This window comes from Dasypus novemcinctus, chromosome 19 (assembly GCF_030445035.2).
Source record: "Dasypus novemcinctus isolate mDasNov1 chromosome 19, mDasNov1.1.hap2, whole genome shotgun sequence".
Lineage (NCBI taxonomy): Eukaryota > Metazoa > Chordata > Mammalia > Cingulata > Dasypodidae > Dasypus > Dasypus novemcinctus.
The window spans coordinates 7,005,690-7,020,963 of record NC_080691.1 but is presented as its reverse complement, the minus strand read 5'-3'; the positions used below and the strand labels follow the sequence as shown (position 1 = coordinate 7,020,963).

The following is a 15,274-nucleotide window of genomic DNA, read 5'->3' as shown; positions in this document are numbered from 1 at the left end:
TTTCTCAGAATTCTCTCTTTGTCTTTGGCATTTGACATTCTGATGTGTGTGTGTCTCAGAGTTGGTCTATTTGGATTTTTTTGGATGGGAGTACTTTTTGCTTCTTGGACATGGACATCTATGTCCTTCAATAGGGTAGGCAAATTGTCTACCATTATTTCCTGAAGTATTCCTTCTGCCCCTTTTCACTTCTCTTCTCCTTCTGGGACACCCGTGACATGTATGTTTGCACGCCTTTTGCTGTCATTTAGTTCTCTGAGACCTTGATCAATTTTTTCCATTCTTTCCTTCATCTCTTCTTTTGTATGTTCACTTTCAGAGGCATTTCTTCAAGCTCACCAGTCCTTTCTTGCACCTCTTCAAATCTGCTATTGTATGTTTCCAATGCTTTTTAAATTTCATTTATTGTACCTTTCATTCCCATAAGATCTGCTATTTTTCTATGTATGCTTTCAAATTCTTCTTTGTGCTCATCCAGTATTTTCTTAATATCCTTAATCTCTTTAGCCATCTCACTGAATTTATTAAAGAGATTTGTTTGAACATCTGTGATTAGTTGTCTCAACTCCTTTATGTCATCTGGAGGCTTAGCTTGTTCCTTTAACTGGGCCATAGCTTCCTGTTTCTTGGTGTGGATTGCAATCTTTCGCTGGTGTCTTGGCATCTGGCTTACTAGAGTATTTATTCTGGCTGCAGTTTTTCTCTTTAGTTTAGGGCTTCCTGGTCTTTCTCTCTTGCATGTTGTGCAGAAGGAGCCAAGCATGTAGTTGGTGCTATAAGCTGTGAGGCTCAAGCTGCCCTCATTGCGCCAGGGACCAGTGAAGCTTCTTCCAACTTTGTTCTTTGCCAGGGGTAGGTACAGAGTCATAGCTGTGTGGAACAATCCAAGTCGTGCAGGCCTAGACTGTAGTGATCCAGAGAGACTGATGAAGCTTTACACCCTTTTCTCCCCTGCCTGGGGTAGGGATGGAGCTGCAGGCAGGTGTGGGCAGCAGTATATGCAGTGCGGGTCCAAGATAACCACAGTTGCCCCAATAGACATTCTCTTTTCAGTGTGTGCCAGCCAAAGGTACCTGCAGTTACCTGGAGAGGCTGGTGCAGGGCCCACCAGCCTCTTCCCTGCAAGAGGTGGGGATGAAGCCTAGGCTAGGGCTGCAGGCTAATGTGGGTTTAAGAAACTGGTTCCTACTGTCACTGTGATTTTCAGTCAGCCCAGTTCCCATCAGGCTAGGGGTGGAGTCAAAGTGGCAGCCACCAACCTCTTTCTGACTTGGGTTGATGCACACCCCAGCTGTTCCCAGGGTTATACCTTAGCTAGCTGAGTCTACCAATCAGTAACCTTAATTGGCAGCCAACTGTCTCATCCTCCCCTGTTTTTGGAAAATGGAGCTTCTAGTTCCACCCACAGAATAGCTCCTGGGGTGGCTCATGCCACCAGAGTAGGATAATCCCCAGCCTCCGCAGCTTGGCCGACAGTTTCCCGGAGAGACTGGCACAGGTCCTCACAGCTTCCTCCCTGCTGGAGGGGGTACTGGGTCCTTGGCCAGAGCTGCAATCAGACCTAGATGGAAAGAAGCCGGCCCCCACCACCTTTGTGATTTTCAGTCTGCCCCGCTTTCCCTCTTGGCAGGCGCGGAGGTAAGATGGCAGCTCCCGGCCCCTTTCTGGCTTGGACAGCCTCAAACTTGGGCTGTTCTCAGGATTATACTTTAGCTCACTGAATTTACTCGTCAGTAGCTGAAGTTGGTGCCCAACCATCTCTTCCTCCCCTGTTTTGGGGAAGTGGAACTTTCAGTTCCAACCGCAGAACAGCTCCCGAGGCAGCTTATGCCTCCAATGGAGAATGGGCACTGGCCTCCGAGGCATGGAGTGATCTGCTTATGAGTCTGCTCTGCAGATGGGCAGTCTCCTCCTTTCATTCCTTCAAGGATGTTGAAGGATCCTTTTCTGGCCTCCTGGAGCCCCCAAACAGGTGCTTCAGCAGCTCCAGAGAGCTCTGGGTATTTACTAAGTGCCCTGTAGCAGGAGCTGGATCTAGCAGCACCTTACTCCCCCGCCATCTTCTTATACTGTCCCCTCGTAGTCTTTTTAAATTAAGGTATGTACATTGTTTTTTGTTTTCTGTTTTAAAGATTTATTTATTTCTCTCCCCTTCCCCCTCATTGTCTGCTCTCTGTGTCCATTTGCTTTGTGTTCTTTTGCTTCTGTTTGCATTATCCGGCGCTGGGAAACTGCATCTCTTTTTTGGTTGTGGTTGAGTCATCTTGCTGTGTTAGCTCTCCATATGTGTGGTGCCACTCCTGAGTGGGCTGCACTTTTTTCATGCAGGGTGGCTCTCCTTGCAAGGTGCACTCCTTGTGCATGGGGCACCCCTACAGAGGGGTGCCCTGCGCGGCACAGCACTCCTTGCTTGCGGCAGCATTGCGCATGGGTCAGCTCACCACATGGGTCAGAAGGCCCTGGGGGTTGAACCCTGGACCCTCCATATGGTAGACGAACATTCTATCAATTGAGCCATGTCTGCTTCCCTGTACATTGTTTTCTTTCAGATATAATGCTATTACACTCTTAGTAGACCTCCGTGTGTGTGTAAGCATAGCTTTTGTATACCTCAGGAAACCAAAAAATGCACATGACCCTCCATTGCAGTGGTCTGGCACTGAACCCGCAATATCTCAGGTGTGCTTGTAAATGGAGGGTTGTTTGTGTTTTTTTTGATTCGTAATGTACATGAAAAATGTTTAGTATCCGTAGAGAACAACTGGTGCGCAACTCATCTCTGGTGGGTAGTGGGTTCAAAGCTCTGACGCGAACAGTTGGGAACAAACACGTCTTCCTTGCTGCAGTTTTGGCACCAAAATTGATGTTCCTTCTCTTGCCTGTCTTACCAGGCAATTGCAGTTAGGGTCCTGCTGTGCCCCACATCCAGCTGGTGTCCCAGGGTGAGCAGGGGCCGAGAAGGCTGGGTGAGGGCAGCCTCACACCCTGCCTCAGCCTCCACACCCACACCCTGACTCCTGCTTGCCACCACCAGGTCTTCTGGTCTAGCTGGCTTTCTGTTTCTGGTGAATAATTTATTTCCTTACTCCTCTTCCCAAAGCAGGCACACAGTGCTTGGGAAAATTTCTAGATGGTGCCTTTGCTAGTTCTGGGAAGGTCAAAAGAAGCAACACATCTCCCCACGCCATAGCCTCACAGTGCAGTGCAGTGTCCCTTTGCTCCATGTGAAGAGCTCCGGGCCCAGCTTCCCCACGCCACAGTGTGACTGTGTTCTGGGTCCCGGTGCTCTCTCTTCCTCTCTCAAACTCATAAGGGTGGGAAGTGAGCCCATATGCCCTGCCCTGCCTTCCCTACACTGAATTTCCCCCTCACTGTTCCCATTTAGCTTAGGTAGAGAAAAGCTGAGGCCACTGGGGTGGTAGTCTTTTTTTTGGGGGGGGTGGTAGTCTTGAGTCAGATTCATGGGCATTTCAGAGAAACACCCAGATTATTCTTTAGGCATCTCCTTTTCCGTAAAGGAAGATTGTCCTAACAAGTGGACACCTGGTTGGACAGGGTGGGGCGCTGGGAGATGAGGGGGTGGATCAGAAGGTGGTGGAATAGGGGTGAAGAGCGGGACAGCCCTGAGGGACACAGCAGGGACTGGCTGAACCACATCAGGCTGGGACAGTGGTAGAGGTGGGGTGGGGAGTGAAGGGGGCTTCAGTGCTGCAGGGGGCTGCTCCTGCCTCTTCCTTGCCTCCCTCCCCTTTTTGGGGGTGACAGAGAAACTTCACAGGACCTGTTCATGATTGGGCTGCCTACATTGAGCAGATCAGCACAGTTTCTCCTCTTAGAATGGTAGTTGTGTGCAAAGCTGTGAATGTGTTCTCACTGGCAGCTTCCTTCTTTCAGGAGCTCTGGTGGTGGGTGCTTAAAGGGTACACACTTATGGAAAGCAGCTTTGCAATTTAAAGCAAAAGTCTTGAAAATGCGAATTCTCTTTATCCCAACAATTCTCACACCTAGGAATTCAATACATTTTGCTGGGTTCATGCAATGAAATAATATGCAGCCTATTAAAAATGATGATGTTTCATGTTTATATAACAGAAAGATGTTAATAAGTGTAACAATTTGATATGGTTATGAATTCCAAAAATAGATATTGGATTATGTTTATAATCTGGTCTATACCTGGGCATGATGAAGGCTTTGATTGGCCACGTTGATTAGGGCAGTGAGTCGCCATCCCTTGGTGGGTGGGGACTTACAGATAAATCATGGCAAAGGACAGACTTGAGGGTTTTTGATGTTGGAGTTTTGATGTTGGAGTTTGATGCTGAAGCCTTAAGCTGGAGCCCCGGGAATTAAGCTCACAGAGGAAAGAGAAGCCAGCCCCAGGAAGAGAGGAGCCAGGAAGAAGGCCCTGGGAAGAGAGGAACCCTGAACCCAGAGAGAAGCAAGGCCCTGGAAGGGAGGAACCCAGGAAGCCTGAGCCCTGGCAGACGTCGGCAGCCATCTTGCTCTAACATGTGGAAATAGACTTTGGTGAGGGAAGTAACTTATGCTTTATGGCCTGATATCTGTGAGCTCCTACCCCAAATAAATACCCTTTATAAAAACCAACCAATTTCTGGTATTTTGCATCAGCACCCCTTTGGCTGACTAATAAAATAATATATTACACTGGGAAAGAAGACTGATGTACATTGTAGTATTTCCATTTTTTAAAAACTTGTATATTGTAATACTAAGTCTTACGTAAAAGTTACAAAAATAATATAAACCCCATTCAGAGAACTCCAACATACACTTCTTTCCCCTCAGGTACCTAGATTTATCAATTTCAACAGTTTGCCACATTTGTCTCTTCCTTCCTCCCTTGTTGCCTTCCCTTCCTTCCTTTCCTTCCTCCCTCCCTCCATGCTCCTTGAACACTTAACACTGCCACCATGTACATTTCCTAAGAAGAAGGATATTCACCTATGTACCCCCTTAAGTGCAGTTGTCAAGTTCAAGAAATTTAGCATTGTTAAGCTGACAGTGCATGGTCCATTTTTTCCTTATGCCTCCTTTTTTTTTTTTTTTTTAAAGATTTATATTTTTTAATTTATTTCTCTCCCCTTTCCCGCCCCCCAGTTGTCTGCTCTCTGTGTCCATTCGCTGTATGTTCTTCTGTGTCCGCTTGTATTTCTTGTCAGTGGCTCCTGGAATCTGTGTCTCTTTTTGTTGCATCATCTTGCTGCTTCAGCTCTCCATGTGTGCGGTGCCATTCCTGGGCAGGCTGCACTTTTTTTGTGCTGGGCGGCTCTCCTTTTGAGGCGCCCTCCTTGCGCATGGGGCTCCCCTACGCGGGGGATACCCTTGCGTGGCATGGCACTCCTTGCGCGCATCAGCACTGCGCATGGGCCAGCTTATCACAGAGGTCAGGAGGCCCTGGGTTTGAACCTTGAACCTCCCATGTGGTAGGCGGACGCCCTATCCATTGGGCCAAATCCACTTCCCTCCTTATGCCCCATTAATGTCCTTTGAGCCTTCTCTCCTCCCTTGTTAGAACTCATTCAGGATCATGTGTTGCATTTAATAGTCATTGTCTTTTTAGGTACTCTTTCTTTTTTTTTAATTGAGGGATGATGTATGTGTATATACACACACACATACATATTTATACACACACACACACACACACACACACAAACACAATATAAACTTTCCTGTCCCAACCACTCCTAAGCATATTATTCGTATTAGTCAACCAAAGGGGTGCTGATGCAAAATACCAGAAATGGGTTGGTTTTTATTAAGGGTATTTATTTGGGGTAGGAGCTTCAGTTACCAGGCCATCAAGCATAAGTTACTTCCCTCACCAAAGTCTATTTCCACATGTTAGAACAAAATGGCTGATGATGGCTGCAAGGGTTCTGGTTTCCTGCGTTCCTCCCTTCTGGGGTCTTGCTTCTCTCTGAGTTCAAGGTTCCTTTCTTCCTGTGGCTGGCTTCTCTTTCCTCTGTGTGCTTACTTCCCAGGGCTCTAGCTTAAGGCTTCAGCATTAAACTCCAACATCAAAAACCCTCAGCTCTGTCCTTTGCCATGTCTTTTATCTGTGAGTCCCCACCCCTTGGTGGGTGGGAACTCAATGCCCTAATGACGTGGCCCAGTGAAAGCATAATCACGATTTAATCATGCCCAGGTACAGACCAGATTACAAATATAATCCAATATCTGTTTTTGGAATTCATAAGCATATCAAACTGCTGCACTATTCAATGTGGTTAATCACATTCACATTGCGATACGCCCTCACTACCTTCCTTACTAAAACTTTCCCATATCCCCAAAGAGAAACCGTATATCCATTATGCCTTGACTCCCTATCCTTCTTCCCCTGTCCCTGGCAGCCTATATTCTAACATCTGTCTCTGTGTGTTTACATATTCTCTCATATTTTCTTTGTAGTTACCATGGGGTTTAAATTTACCATCCTAAGTCTAGAACAATCTTTTTTGCTTTTCACTTCAGTACTGGTCACAAACTATGTTCTTATACCTTTCCGACCCCACCTTTGTACAGTTCTTGTCACAAATTACATGTTTAAACATTGAGTCTAAAAGCATCAATGTATCATAATATTTTATGCATTTTCCTTTTAGTTCCTCTAGGAAATAAAAAGTCCTGTTACAAATGAAAAATACATCAGTACTGGCATTTATATTTACTTACTGCTGTCTCCCGTCACTGGGGATCCTTATTTCTTTCTGAGTTTCAGTTTATTATCTCTTGTCCTTTCCTTTCAACCTGTAGAAATCTCTTTCGCATCTCCTGTTCAGCCGGTCTAGTGATAAGCTTACTCAGCTCTTGTTTATCTGGGAATGTCTTCATCTCTCCCTCATTTTTGAAAGTCAGTTTTGCCAGATATAGAATTCTTGCTTGGCATTTTTTTGTTTTCAACACTTTTAAGTTTGTCTTCACATTACCTTCTTTCCTCCATGGTCTCTGATGAGAAACTGACATTTAATCTTATTGTGCTTCTCTTGTATGTGGCACATTGCTTCTCTCTTGCAGCTTTCAAAATTCTCTTTTTCTTTGGCATTCGACAGTTTGATTATAATATGCTGTGGTGTGGTTCTGTTTGGGTTTATCCTGTTTGGAATTTGTTGAGTGTATTGAATATGTATATTTATATCTTCATTCAGTTTAGGAAGTGTTCAGTCACTATGTCCTTGAGTGTTTTCTCTGCCCCTTTCTCTTCTCCTTTGGGACTCCCACCACGAGTGTATCAGTACACTTGATAGTGTCTCACGGGTTCCTCAGGCTCTGTTCACCTTTCTTCATTCTTTCTGCCTCTCAGACAGAAGGATTTCAATACTTTTATCTTCAGGTTCGCTGACCCTTTCTTCTCTCAGCTCCAGTATGCTGTTGAACCCCTCTAGGGAAGTTTTCATTCTGTTACTGTGGTCTTTAGCTCTGTCAGGTTACTTTTCATAATTTCCATCTCTTTGATGATAATCAGTTTGTGTTCATTTATCATTTTCCTGCTTTCCTTTGGTTCTTTGTCCATGTTTTCCTTCAGCTCTTTGAGCGTATTTAGTACCACTTTTTTTTTTAAGATTTATTTTATTTATTTCTCTCCCCTTCCCTCCCCCACCCCAGTTGTCTGTTCTCTGTGTCCATTTGCTGTGTGTTCTGCGTTTGCTTCTATTCTTGTCAGTGGCATTGGGAATCTGTGTCTTTTTTGTTTTGTCATCTTGCTGTGTCAGCTCTCCATGTATGGGGAGCCACTCCTGGGCAGGCTGAGCTTTTTTCACACAGGGCGGCTCGCCTTACGGGGCACACTCCTTGTGCATGGGGCTCCCTTACCTGGGGGACACCCGCATGGCACGGCACTCCTTGCGCACATCAGCACTACGTGTGGGCCAGCTCACCACACGGGTCAGGAGGCCCTGGGTTTGAATCCTGGACCCCCTATGTGGTAGGCGGACGCTCTGTCTGTTGAGCCAAGTATGCTTCCCTAGTACTACTTTTTAAAAGTGTTTTTTGGGAGTATTGCAAGTATGGTTCTCTTCACTGATGGTTTCTAATGCTTTAATCTTCTTCTCTGCCATCACTTCTGGTTTCTTTGTGTGTTTTGTAATCTTTTGCTGAAATCTGTACATTTTGGTACTTTTAACAAGTTATTGCTGGAATTAGACTCTGAGGTGTCTGTTGCTTAAGCTTTTATCCAGGTACTGGTAATGACATTGGTTTCCTTGAATGACAAGAGCATCAGCAACAACCACCACAAACAGAAGGAAAACTAGAAAACACCTTTCCCAGCATTTGCAGATTGCTGGCTGTGAGTGCTCTCCTTCAGGGCTTGTCCATACAATGAGTTCAGAGAATAGCTCCAGGCCCAAGGGTCGGGGCGTCCCTGGTCCTTGTCTGCTGGTGCCTCTTGTCTTGGGCATGTGCTGGTGGCCCTGGGAAGCCCCTTGTTTATACAGTTCTGGATGCCCTCCCCTTCTCTAGGAAATAGTCCCTTGCCCGGGGAGCTGCCTGCCTTCCACACACAGGGCAAGTTCTCAGAGGGCTAGTCCTTTAGGCTACCAACAGACAGGTTGGGCCAGACATGCATGCACCCAGTGTTTGTATGAGTGTTGCTCTGCTCCCTCCAGAACCAGGGCCAGGCATCTGCACTAGGAGCCCAGGCCGGCTCTCTGCCAAGCCTTGAGGCCTGGGGGAGGGGCCAGCCGGGGTGCTGTGGGATCCTACTGCTGTCTTTTGTTTTTTTTTAAGGATATACCAGGGGTTGGACCCAGGACCTCGTACATGGGAAACAGGCGCCCAACCACTTGAGCTGCGTCCACATCCCTCCTACAGTTTTTAAGTGGCCTTTTCTTGGTCTGGTGCTCGTTCTGTTACTGCAGTCCTTTATATGTGTTCTGAAGCTTTGAGAAAGATGTTTCTGCCAGTTCTTGCTGGTTACTCAAAGCTTCTGTAGGGTAATGGAGCCCTGAAGCATGTTACCCTGCCATCCTGAATGCAGAGGGGCTGGTATTTCATTTTTGAGAAAAATATGTGTACTTATTTTACATTAAGTCTAATGATGGTCTCCACACAAGCTAAGCCAAGTGCTGATGGTGTTTCTGCTGGTAAACACAGCAGCACTTCTCCTGGTGCTTCCCAGAGCATGCGGGACAAAACTTAGTAAACTAGGCGCATGCACAAACTAAGCAGGGTTTTAAAAACTTTACAGAGTACAGCATAACATTCTTGAACTTTTATTTTATTAGCTTGTCAGAACTGTAGCACGCCATCATGAAGAAAAGAAGCTTCGTGAGGAAAGGGGAAAGAAAGAAGAACAAAACCGACTGAGACGTATTGCTGCCTCAACTGCTAGAGAAATAGAATATTTTTGGTCAAATATTGAGCAGGTAAAATTTTGAAATTTTAATGGGACCATAAAAATCATAGACTATCTTCATACTGGCAAAAATGACTTTTGAACATTATCCTGGGTAAGTTTTCTTTTTGACAGAGCACATGGATGCTGTTTTCTTTAGAGAGGTGAATGGACCTGAGAAATTAAGCCTCTTTTGTCCCTCTTCTGGGCTGCGGGCTCATGGGAAGATGTAGGAAAAGCTTACTCTTGCCTCCCATGCTTCTCTTTGTACTTGGGAATGCGTGGGCAGGCTGTGACTCCAGTGCCTTGCTGAACAGTGTTGGGGAACTGATCTCAAGGGGCACTTCCAAGAGCTCTTCTTTCTGTCGCTGCGAGTCAGTAGGGGCAGATTATTCCCAGAATGGGTGCTCTTTCTTGCTTTCCTTTTTTTTCAAAAAAATTCTCATATCACCTCCTAATAGAATTTAGACAGGATACAGTTAGTTATGCAATAAATGAAAAAACATTAAGCTTTAAATTTCTCTTTGAAGTAGTTTGAAGTGAGGCTGTGGCAACTGTGTTTTTAGACCATGTCTATGACTTTTGATGCTGTTGTTATGTTGAGAATGTGCATAACTTACATCCTCAATAACATGCTCATTTAACTCTTTGTATTTAGGTTGTGGAAATAAAACTACAAGTAGAATTAGAAGAAAAAAGAAAAAAAGCCTTAAATTTACAGAAAGTTTCCAGGAGAGGTATGATATTTTGAAAAAGTGTATGTATTTAAAAAGTCCTAATATTTTTCAGGCTTTACAAAGAATGTATGCATTATAAAGAAAAAATTCTGAAAACACTCACTAGTATTCAAAAAAGGAAAATTACCCATAATATAAATTATTTGAAAGAACTGGTATTAACATTTTGATGTCTATATTCTTCCACAAGTTTTTCAAGGTTGCACTATTTAAAAAACAAAACTACCATAGGATTCCTTGTTTTTCAGTCTTGTGTGTTTTGCATAATGTGTCATCTGCATTGTTCCACATCCCCCACTATCCATCTTTAGCGGCTGCATTATAGGTTTTAAGATTGGCATCTCTATCGTCAGATTGGCTCACTTTGAATTCTGGCTCTTTTGTACCCTAAAGTGATGACCATGGACAAGGACTTGACCTTTCTTTGCTTTGGTGTCCCCATTATCACATGGGGGGTGCGGTAAGAGTGATTGTCCCAAAGGATTGCAGAAAGAGTAAGGAAATGAGGTATGGAGAGAAGGCGAGGAGAACAGACCTGGTGTTGGCGCGGGCTGGTGCTCAGTGCCATCACTGTTGTGAAGAGCCGTAATTTAACCAGCCCCTAGTGCTGTACATTTAGGGTATTTTATGGTGCCTGTAAACAGTTCTTTTCTGTATATTGCAAACAGATGTGGTTTTAAGTTGGCTAAAGCTTACCGGAAGTATACCAGAAATGGGCTGGCTTTCACAGTGGGGACTTAATAGCTTAAAAGCTGACAGTTCCGAGGCCATGGAAACATCCAAATCAGGGCACCAGGTGATGCTCTCTCCCAGAAGACTGGCTCCCAGTGGTACTAGACTCCTCTGTCAAATGAGGAGGCACTTGATGTCGTTTCCCTCCTCCTGGGTCTTGTGGCTTTCAGCTGTCTGGTTTCATGGCTTCTTCTCTCAGCTTCTGTGGGTTTTTGTCTGAGCTCCAGTGTACCATTGATTTCAGCCCTTGGCTTCCAGGGGTTTTCTCTCTCAGACTTTAAGGATTTTTTTCTTTCTCTCTTTTTATATTCATCCTGTTTATAAAGGGCTGAGGAGGACTGAGACCCATCCTGGGTCATGCCTTACTGAAGTAACCTAATCAAAAGGTCCCACCCACAATAGGTTCACACTCACAGGAATGGATTAGCCCTAAGGAAATGATTTTCCAGGGTCCATCCAGTATCACACTGGCACATATGTCGATCGTGTTGTGAAAACTTCTGAAGGCAGGTGTTCTATAAGCCCTGCAGCACAGCTAGGAGGAAGGATGCCTAAAGAATCTCACCAGACAGAGGAGAATTCAATCCTTTATATTGTTAGTAATTTATATTAATTCTTTCTGTGTTGGACTTTAAATGAGATTAAGCAACTTGTGAAACGGGTTACAAATTAATAAATACTTGCAGGAATAAAAAGCACACCCTTGAAAGTATTTATCCTTTGGGCTTTTGTCTCTTCCGGAGGGTCTTCTCTGTCTCTCCTTTTTCCCTGCGGGTGGAGGGGTTTCAGTGTAGTGCTCTTGTAGAGTCCTGTTGACCAGCATTGTTTCCATTCTGACCAGTCGTTCTTTCTTTTCTCAATGCAGAGTAGTTTTAGTTTTTTTCCTTCTCCTCCCCATACTGCGGTTTTAAGAACTGCTTTCCATGAGGTTTATAATTTATTGCTTATCTTGAAACTATTTTAATAAACTGTAGACAATGAGTCTTGTTCTCTCAGAATTCCAAGAATTGAAAAAGGAAGGGAATAGCACTGTTTTCTGAGGATTAAACTGAAATTAAATCAGAAGTCGATGGAGTGATCATTTTCAAGTTATATTACAGGGAAAGAGACTGAGATAGAACCTAAAGTGAGATGAACGTACTCAGGGACTCAGTGCCCATCGGGAGGACAGAGGCCGGCTGTGGGCGCAAGTCCCAAGGGGGGCACAGCTGGGGAGAGGCCTCCCAGCAGGCAGAGAGGAGTGTTGGATCTGCAGGACAGGGAATGCATGCACCTTGGGCTGGGCGTGGGGCCTGAGGAGCCCACCGTCCTAGCTCCCCAGGCATCTCTACCTGCCTTTGTTCAGGCCCTCTGCCCACCGCGCAGCCTGACCACGGGGGACTGTTGGCCTAGAACTTGGTGAGCCTCTGTCCTGTGAGCTTGTGAACAGGTACAGCCTCATCCTAGGTTATAGTTCAGTTCTTTTGAGGTTGGCTTGGATGAGTTGCATGCCAAGTTGAACAATCCTGTGGCACTCAGATTTGGGGTCCTGAGCCCCATCTTTGGACACAAGACAAGCTCACCACAAGCTGCTGGCCTCGGTGTGTTCTTTGGGTAACTGGCTGGCTCTGGTTCCTTGCTTGGCTCTTTCTTTCCTTTAGGCAGTCTTGCAGGAGTTGGTGCTGTGTATTGTGCACTGATGGGGTGGCATTCATCTCCTCTGATCCTCAGAGCAGCCTCAGGAGGGCGGGTAAACGATTCTCCCTTCACTGATGAGGGATCATGCTGCAGGGCAGCTGCTGCTGAAAGCCATAGGGCTGTAAGGGAACAAGCACCAGGAAGAAGAGACCTTTGCCATTCGGCTGAGTGCCGAGCTGAAAGCGTAGCGTTGCCACTATACCTGACCTTGCACCATCCTCCTTCCTTGGGTTACTCAGAGGAAAGGAGGCAAAATTGTGCCTCCTTGCTTTCTCTGGACACATAGATGTCAGCAGGGCATGGCTGAAACAGGAGGAGAGGCTCTGGCTGTTGTGAATCACTTTTATCTCCTTCCCAGCCTCAGCTGGAAACTGACCATGCTTTTATCTCTTTAGGGAAAGAGTTAAGACCTAAGGGGCTGGATGCTTTACCAGAAAACTTTTGGGTAAGTTCAGGTGTGTCTGCCACTGCACTATGTAGGAATGCAGGGAGCAATGTGGCTAAGATACAGTGCTCTATTAAAATGGGGCTGTTCTGTTTAACTGGGAGAAGAATGTAGGTCATGAATATCCTTCCTTTTCATCACAGAATTGGTCTACTTTGAAAAGAAAAACCGGGGCTTTATTGCTTTATTGCTTTTGGCTTACACAGGATGTTGATTGGAAATTTGGGAAGATACAACTGAACACAGTGATTATAGGTTTCCGTTTTTACTCTTCTGCTCCCGGTGCCTTTAATGGGACTAGAGGAGAACACTTTCAGGAAGCTGATGGTAGCCTGGCTGGGTTTTCACAGGGCCTCTCAACTGTACATAGAGGAGCATTTCAGGTAGACAGCTTTGCCTTGGCTTCCCATTCTGTGTGTTAAAGAGTTCACGTTTGTGATGTCTCTGTTCTGTTTTTCAGGATTCAGGAATGCCTGGGAGAAGAAGAAGAGCTAGTACATCTTTAACTGATGACGAGGGTCTGTCCCCCCTCCATGCCATCCTTACCACCCACAGGCTGTAATAAATCACAGATAGGATGCTTCATGTCTTATGCAGTGCTGCCCATGAAACCGAGCGGGGCTTACTTGGTATTTGGGTATTTTAAACCACTTGGGAAGTTTAACCCTTCCGTTTTTGTAGAGGACATTTTTTGGTGTCTCTAGATGACTTGGGGTGTTTTTTGAGCTTCCTGGGGTTATCTGCTCTTGCGAGGTTTGAGAGCTCCAGTGTGCCTTGGGGAACGTCAGGGCTGGATGCTTCAATGCTTCAAGCCAGGAGGGCCCTCCCTGTGGGAGAGGTGGCCCTGCACCTCGGGGCTCAGCTACGCCAGGCTGGGGAGCACAGGCAGCCTCTGCCCACTGCAGCAGGGCTGTGGCTGGGTGCCGGGCATCCATGTCTGCAGGAGGCACTCCTGGGAATTTTATGCCCGCATCTCACCCAGGTGATTCCTGTCCAGATGCAGAGGAAGGCCTGCCCTGTCCCTGTGGGCCCTTCAGTTGGTTTATTGGTTTGGTTTCATGAAATTTATAAAGTTTTCCAAAGTTTGAAAGATTGATGTTTTGGCATCGTATGACTCTTTTTTTATTTGTTTATTTTAGGAGGTACTGGGGATTGAACCCAGGACTTTGTACATGGGAAACAAGTGTTCAACCACTGAGCTACATCTGCTCCCCAACAAGAGTTGGTTTTTTATCATTTATGCTACTTAAAATTTATTATTTATTTATTTTTTAGAGCAAATTGTAGGCTTATAGAAAAATCATGCAGAAAGTCCAGAGTTCCCATATACCTCTTCCCACAGTTTTCCCAGTTATTAACATTTTGCATTAGCGTGGGACCTTTGTTACAATTGACAAACCAATGTTATTATTTGTGTTATTAATGCAGTCCATAATTTACATTAGGGTTCACCCTGTGTGGTACAGTTCTGTTTTGTTTTTGTTTTATATAACCTAAAATTTCCCCTTTTGAACCACATTCGAATATATAATTTAGTGCTATTAATTACATTCACAATGTCGTGCTGCTATCACCACCATCCATTACCAAAACTTTTCCATTACTCCAAACAGAAGCGCTTTAGCAATTAAGCATTAATTCCCCTTTCCCTATCTCTACCCTGGCCCCTGGCAATCTGTAATCTACTACTATGGAATTTGCATGTTCTAGATAATTCATATAAGTGAGCTCATGTGATATTTGTTCTTTTGTGGCTGATGTATTTCACGCAACATGTCTTTAAGGTTCATCCGCATTTTGCATGTATCAAAGCTTCATTCCTTTTTACAGCTGTGTGAACATATCTCATTTTGTTCAGCCATTCATCTATGGGTGGACACTTGGGTTGTTCTACCTCTTGAATATTGTGAATAATGTTGCTGTGAATATAGGTCTGCAAATACCTGTTTTAGCCTGTGCTTTCTATCCTTTTGGGTGTGTATCTAGAAGTGGAATATCTAGGTCAGGATTTTGTTTATCTGACTAAATTTTATTTCTATTTTTATGTATTTTTTAAGATTAATTTTATTTATCCCCCCCCCCCCCCCCATTGTTTGTGCTCAGTGTCTGCTCTGTTTGTTGTGTGCTTCTCCTCTTTTTCAGGAGGCTTTGGGAACCGAACCTGGGGCCTCCTGTGTGGGAGGGAGGCACCCAACGGCTTGAGCCACTGCTGCTCCCACTTGTTGTGTTTCTCATTGTATTTTCTTGTTGCGTCATTTTGTTGCATCAGCTCACTGCACCAGCCCATCACATTAGCTCACTGTCTTGTTCGTCCTCTTTAGG

At 45.1% G+C, this 15,274-nt stretch overlaps 1 protein-coding gene across 12 annotated transcripts in view; it reads left to right on the top strand.

Moving 5' to 3' along the window:
- The window catches only part of EP400 (E1A binding protein p400), a 177,958-nt gene that overhangs the window by 77,270 nt on the left and 85,414 nt on the right, over positions 1 to 15,274 (top strand). For all 12 annotated transcript variants that reach the window (XM_058281195.2, XM_058281190.2, XM_058281189.2 and 9 more), the window contains 4 exons: positions 9,252 to 9,392; positions 10,020 to 10,098; positions 12,903 to 12,952; positions 13,413 to 13,470. In XM_058281195.2, the coding sequence (XP_058137178.1) occupies positions 9,252 to 9,392; positions 10,020 to 10,098; positions 12,903 to 12,952; positions 13,413 to 13,470 (328 nt within the window). The remainder of the gene's footprint in view (positions 1 to 9,251; positions 9,393 to 10,019; positions 10,099 to 12,902; positions 12,953 to 13,412; positions 13,471 to 15,274) is intronic.